The sequence below is a fragment of the Genypterus blacodes genome, unplaced genomic scaffold (assembly GCF_046128005.1).
Source record: "Genypterus blacodes isolate CSIRO-AG114 ecotype Tasmania unplaced genomic scaffold, CSIRO-AGI_Gbla_v1 ptg000011l_1, whole genome shotgun sequence".
Classification (NCBI taxonomy): domain Eukaryota; kingdom Metazoa; phylum Chordata; class Actinopteri; order Ophidiiformes; family Ophidiidae; genus Genypterus; species Genypterus blacodes.
Genome location: NW_027466825.1, coordinates 687987 through 694910, shown reverse-complemented (window position 1 = coordinate 694910; position 6924 = coordinate 687987). Strand labels below are relative to the sequence as shown.

The 6924-nt window shown below is 47.1% G+C and overlaps 1 protein-coding gene across 1 annotated transcript; it reads right to left on the bottom strand.

Moving 5' to 3' along the window:
- Positions 1-287: 287 nt before the first annotated feature.
- On the bottom strand, positions 288-5476 carry LOC143009283 (calpain-5). Its single transcript, XM_076161364.1, has 13 exons — positions 5312-5476; positions 4149-4280; positions 3792-4003; positions 3422-3614; positions 3141-3334; positions 2889-2966; positions 2356-2800; positions 2165-2287; positions 1885-2081; positions 1679-1797; positions 1154-1290; positions 457-1077; positions 288-422 (listed from the first exon to the last, which is right to left on the bottom strand). Exons 1-12 carry the CDS (start codon positions 5474-5476, stop codon positions 901-903), a joined length of 2172 nt encoding a protein of 723 aa, XP_076017479.1. The 3' UTR covers positions 288-422; positions 457-900.
- Positions 5477-6924: the final 1448 nt, after the last annotated feature.

Below are 6924 nucleotides of genomic sequence, written 5' to 3'. Positions count from 1 at the left end.
TATTGAAACAATAATAGAATTCATACTCATTAGATTTCATCATCTTTATACAAGACTTTTGCAAGACTTGTGACAGTTGTCTTGCAAAAGGCCGTTGAAAAGAATGAACCAGTGAAGTGTCTTGAAAGAGGAAGTAGAAGCTCTTAAACTGTTGGTTCTCATATTTTGCATATCATTCGATGTTTCATTTCATATATATTCAAAAATGTATCACTAATAGGATCAAACAGTCAAATAGAGTGTCACATTTTTAATTATAACAAACATTAATACAGGTCTGATTTTGTACAGTCACGCATGTTAAAATACAAAAATGGCAATACAGTAAATATGACAACTTTAAATAAAAAGAACATACGAACAACAGTCATAATAATACAGAATATACAGACTTGGCAGCAGTTTCCGTTTTGTTTCCACTGCTGATTGTGATCAGCTACTGCTGATTTGTGCTACTGATCTGAAGTGTGAGCACACATATACATACGTCTGACCTGCAGATCATCACAGAACATGAGCAGACAGATTTGGAGGAGCAGCAGCATCCTTATATACTTACCAGCATCCTTGTCTATACGGCAGGAGCCAGTTTGCTAAGACAATATTGGCTCAATGGTATGTCCTCCTTTACCTGACACACAGCCTAATCCGTGTCCTTTCCTATACTCTGTGTTCATGTTATTCCACTCCATGCCAGCAGCTGTCCCAGTTCCTGCTCTTCTTCATCACTGCATTTGGGTCCGATGCCATTAAAAACCTGACCCTGAGTGTTTTTCCTTATGAGATCAGTATAAGTCTTGTTTTGTTCAACTTCATTCCCATCCACTTTCTAACAGGTAGCACATCAGTTGCCATGGTTCAGAATAGTTTCTGGTGCAACCACGCAATGATGTGAAGGAGTCATAAGTCTGTCAGACATAAACTGGAGGAGGTCTCAACGTAGATGCAACCTCTGGATCCTGAACGGAGTCGGCCGCCACGCAGGTCGATCACGTGGTTCTGGCCTCTCTCGGTCGCCCCCGTCTGGAGATGAGCTCTGCCCAGCACAGAGTCCCACAGCAGGCCTCTGCTCCATAGCTGCACACACCAAAGACGTATCAACATGACATGCGTGGACATACAGGATGTAGATGCAGGTTTGTAAGGGTCAAACCTCAATAGAGATGTGTGTGTTCGGGCTTCGCCTGTAGAAGATGGTTCTGAGGTTGAACTCGGGGTTGCCTTCAGCATTGAACACGCGTGTTCTTATAGTGTCGTTCCCACACCGCACAACTGCGTAAACATCTGGCGCTGGGTATCATAGCACACACGCACATTTGTGTTTTCAGGCAAAGTATGCAAGAGTTGACTTAAGCTGTCCACTAACTTTTTTTTTTTTTTGCAATTTGTTATTATTGAAGCAGACATTGTACATGACATTGTGCATACAGGTGTAGGATATTTTGGAGATTGTTTTTTTATAGAGAAAGAGGGGAAAGAGGAGAGAGAGAGATAGAGAGAAGGGAGGAAGGTTGTGATATCCCTACTATTGTTGTTGAACTTTATACGTAGATCCTGAGGAAGAGTACAAGTGGACTGGAGTATGTGTAGGCTAGTACATATGGCATCATAGGTTGTGATAGAGAGTGAGAGCTAGGGGAGAAAGGGAGCTGCCCACTAACTTGACTAAAAGACCAACCTGTCTGTTTGGGTGGGCTGATTCCTGACGCTCTGCGGAGATAGACGGTGGTCACCGCAGAGGGTTGAGGTAGAAAACAGTGAAATACAGACGCCGATGGCAAGTCCTCCTTCAGTTCCCTACATGAGGAGAAAGACAAACTGTTGGTTTGTGTAGTTTGATCAACAAGTAAATCAGAGAGTTTACAATGCACGCTGTTAGCATACCTGAGTCGGATGTGGGAATGGGAGAAGAGGCGTAGGAGGAAACGTCCTGTGGCACCTGGCAGGAAGGTGGTGGGCAGGATAACATAGCGGCCTGGGGTCAGGGTTCCCCTAAGGGTCACACTGCGGGAGTCCATGTAGATGGAGCTGGCTGCCTGCTCCACCACACACTGCACCCGGCTGCTGCGGTTCACCTCCACCTGGGGAGAGCAATGTCAAACAAGGCAGCAGGTTCGAGCGGGAAGTCATCATTGACTGCGTGCGATCGTATCCCACTGATCACCTTTAGCACTTCAAAGCCAATAGGCAGGTTCTCTCCGCCTCCATCTTTCCTGCGAATCCTCCTGTCCTCCTGTTGCAGACAGATCAGCACCTCCTCCTCTTTGCCCCGCACTTCAAACATGAACTGGAAGACGACAAAGATGAGGTGAGAAACTGGAAGACTCACAAGTCGAGCACCTGCTTTGTGTTTACCTGTGGATTGTGCAGGAACGTCTCCCTGTGGTTGATACATCCTCCACATCGACTCCTCTTATCCATCTCTGCCTCCCAACCTGTGCTCATCTCCTTGCTGTCGTTTCCATGTTCCCTAATCATTTTCTTCTCCAGTTTGGATGCCACCTCACCCCTTCGTCGTCCACCTCTCCCTCCCTCCAGCTGGCTCTTTCCAAGTTGAGCCTCCTTCCGGTTTCCTCTCTGCTTTGTCCCTCCAGCTTTGGCATTGCTCTTCGCCAGAGTCACGATGTGGCTGATCTGGAGAACAGTAGACGAAGGGTCTTCGGGGGCGGTGGGGGCTGGGACCCACTCCCCATAGCAGTGCACCTCTCTCCAGTGAGAGCTTGGCCACAGCACGGCTTTCTCCACCAGTCGGCACAATACCACGTCTGTGAAGTACTGACAGAAATCTTCAAAGTCCATCCTGAGGGAGAAGAGGAGGAAAAATGAGAACCGGAATATCTGCACATAACTACTTTCAAACCCGTGCCAAATAATGAATCAACATCTACCAGAACTCCCCAACGTCTCGAACAACGAGTCCCATCTTCTCCCTCTCTTTGCGAGCCATCTGTTGCCACTCCTGTGACCTGCAGGGGGCGTGCAATGACAAATAATAGCAGAGTTTATAATTCAAGTGGCAGATGTCTCTTTGTGGAACAACTGACCCTTGGATCTCCTGAAAAAGACTTTATTCCCAGAATGCCTGCAAAGTGTTTGATGGATTGGACAGTCACGCATATGTACAGATGAAGGTCTCTCACCCCTGACTCCAGGCACCCGTCCAATCAGTGGTCCCCCACGGGTTCCTCATGCGCACCATGAAGAGTCGGCATGTCCCGTCCTTCCTCATCAGATTTTCCCTGAGTCGGACCTTCCTCACCGCCGTCATCCCGTAGGCGTGTCCTCGCACCAGGCCGCAATCTAACACCGACTCCACCGTCTCGCCCTCTGCTGGCTGCGGCAGACACAGGCAGGTCTCAGTGTTTGGTTGAACATTGAAACTGATTTTGTTTGCAGATTTCTCATTGATAATAAGTCCTACTCGTATGGAGCAGGTGATGAGGGCTTTGCGTTGATGTGCCTTGGCTAGTGTTTGGAAGAACGCCCTCCTCTGGTCACTATCTTGACTGAGGGCCTCACGGTCCAGGCTGAGGGGCTCCGACACCCCCCCAGTGAAGTCGATCAGGGCTTCTGCCGTGTTGCCTCCCTCCAAAGCCTCGTAGCAGCCATTTAACCTGCAGCACAAAGAAGAGCAGAGGCCGACTAATTAGTTAATTAACAAGCTGAATCCAGACACCAATAAACAGCAACATTTAGTCCGAGATGTGACCTTGCAGGACAGGGACAGGTTAGAAACTCTACCTGCCAAGAGTCACACCAGACACTGGCCAGCGTTTTCCATTACCACTCACTTGGCGTAGGCCTTTTCCAGCAGGGCACTCCAAAACTCTCGGGGTGTAGCCGAGCGGCAGAAGAGCAGCAGTCCGTCCTGGCTGACCGGCAGGCGGTCATCCACGACCACGTCCATCCACCGTCCCAGGCGCCAGAACCGGAAATGGAAGATCCCTGCATACAGGTCGAGATGCTTCGGGTTCCAATCCTGGTCCACGTGGTCGGGGATTACCTGTGGAGATGGAGTGAAAGGAGAAGGGGACAAGGAGGAAGGAAGGAAGGTAGCAAAAATGGACAGTAAACAGATGGTAGAAAGGATGAGGGCACACACACTCACACACACACTGTTTACATACAATATATGCTATATATATAACCTTTTTCCATAGCGACGGCTCAGATGCCAGGCAGGAAATAGCTGCCACCATCCAGCAGTTACCAAGACTGCCTTGGTGCAAGTCACGAGTGCTAATGCCATCAACAAACAGACGAGGGTCCTTGCATATGTCCTGGAAAGAGAGAGAGAGAGAGAAGGAGAGAGAGAGAGGTTTATGAGCACACTGCTGAGGGGACAGATCCTGTCTCTGGACCTGTTGATCTCAGTTTGGACAGGGCCAGGTAACAGTAGACCTGCTGTTGGACACAAACACACACACACAGACACACACACACACACACACACACACACACACACACAGACATGCAGAGTGGGCATTACGTCTTCAGATGGACACGTTTGAGATGTGATGTGAGAAGTTCAGAAGGGCAGTTGGACAGATTGTGGACTAGATTTTGTGTCAGTTATGGAAGTGGAAGGGAAGTGATAGTCAGTCTCTCTTTCTCTCCCGTTCTTTGTGCATGTGTGCCCGTGCGTTAGAGGGACGAGGCGCATGTAACCCTACCATCCGACTCCCTGTTGAGGTGAGAGAGGAGAGTGGATACCAACACTTTGACTTTGTCCCTTAATCTGCAGAATTGAATGAGAGACGGGGTTTCCCTCTCAGAGCGCCGACAGCTTGGCCCAGATACACAACCAACGTCACTAAACCCTGATTCTCAGCAATAGAAAGGGCATCTTTGATTTAATACTGCCATCTCATGTTCAAGCACCACCAGTGGCGCACTTACCACAGTTTGAGAACCGCTGCTGTTGACTAATGTCACCTTGACGCTACACCACCATTAAAGGCTACTTAGGCAATATGGCTAAAAACACCTGCGCTATTTGAATTGAGTTAGAGTATACACACACACACACACAGTGGTATATGAACACACACACTCAGCTGGCCTCTTGCCTCTCTTATAATAGGAAGTGCTTTAATTAACCCAAACTGCCACTGGATTTACACGAGGAGGAGGAGGGACGAGCTAAAGATACAGCTGCAAAATACGTCTTGAGTCTATGTGTTTGAAGTGGTTTAAATAGAAAATCTTGGAGAGAGACTGCTCAGCTATTTATTGTACTTTTATGCAAATGACCCCTAGTGACACCGTGATGCTCTGAGTGTATTTTAGGTGAGCCTGAGATCACCCTCACCCTCGGCCTCTTCCAGGTCAGACCCGGCGGGGGCTCCCGCTTGAAGAAAAGGGAGCGGGCGGCTGCAGGAAACATGGGGTCATTGAACAGCGCACCTCGACGTAAGCAGGCCCGCCTCAGCTTGGAGAAGCTCTGGCCCTGGAAGTTGATCACTAGCTCTGGCATTCTGACTGAAAAGAGACACACAAACAAACCCAGAATTTTGTTTTTCGGCTTCTATCTTATATCTGTGCCATCTTTCGGGGGTGGTGATAGGGGTCCTGCAGGGTCAGAGTGTGTGTGAGTGTGTGTCAGGGAGGACGTTTAAAGTGGGGCACAGCATAAGGTAATGGCCCCTGTTTTAGTCATTAGAGATATGAACTGTCAGGGAGCCCGAGTCAGCGCGTGTGTGTCAGTGTGTGTGACATGAGGCAGTGTGATTCTGTGTCAGCAAGAGTATGCCAGGTGCATGTGGTGTGAGGGTGAGAGTGTGTGTGAGACTGTGTGCCTGTGTGTGTGTGTCAGGATCAATTCAGGGTCAACTTAAGGAGAAAAACACTAATCTGCAGGTGCTTTGGTTTGCAGATTCTTTACAGATCAACGTGACTGTAGTGTGTATCTGAGTTTTCTCATATATAAAATTTATATAGAGAGACTATTACAGAAACTAACATGCTTTGTCTGTGTATCATCATCATCACTAAGGATACCACTACTTACATATTTCACTTTGCCAGTATCTTTTCATATTTTGCACAAATATAACAATATATATACCTCGATTTCTCACTCATCTTGTTTCCTGATATTCCTTGATTTTACTCTTTCATTATCACGTGTATAACCAAACTAATGGAGCGGAGTCTAATGCATTGTTCACTTTCAGCACATGGGACAATAAAAACAATGAAAATGTGATAGAACAGTCATATAGTCTTTCAGTAATAATGAGCAGAGAGAGTTCAGGCATTAACAGAAATTAAGAGATCATTAGAATTACATTTTTAAGCATGAATCATACACATAAACTCTTTTACCAGAAGTCGATCCACTTACTTTCCTCACATGAAATTACATCCACATCCAAGGCAGAGCATCCAGCTTCACCGCCTCTTTTCAGGACATTTCTATTCCTTTAAGGAATCTTGGAGGGAATGTTGTTGGAAAAAGCAATGCAGCCTCCTGTGTGGGGAAAAATAAGCAACATGCGTCCACTCCCTCCTCTTGTTGTTTTTGATTCTCAGGGCGGCGTTAAAGGAAAACAGGCAGGCGGCGCTTCCCTTCTCTCTCCTCTCACTCTGCCAGGACTGTTCATCTCACACCTTAAATCAATGTCACCATAACATTTGGATTCAGCAGATCAGAATTTAAAAATAAACAATTTTGATATGATAAGCCAATGAATGACAGGAATTACAGATTACACTCCACTAATGACAATCTTGTCTTTCTGGCAACTGTATATCAAAAGCACCTTGCGATGTGAGTGCTGCCAGTTTCCTGACACCATGTCTTCTAACGGTGAAACCTCTGTGTGTGTATGTAACAGAATCTAGAGTGTGTGTATGGGTCCATGTGCATGCAGCCGTGACATACAGTACAGGGCAACACCAGCCAAGAGCCAGCCAGGGGTA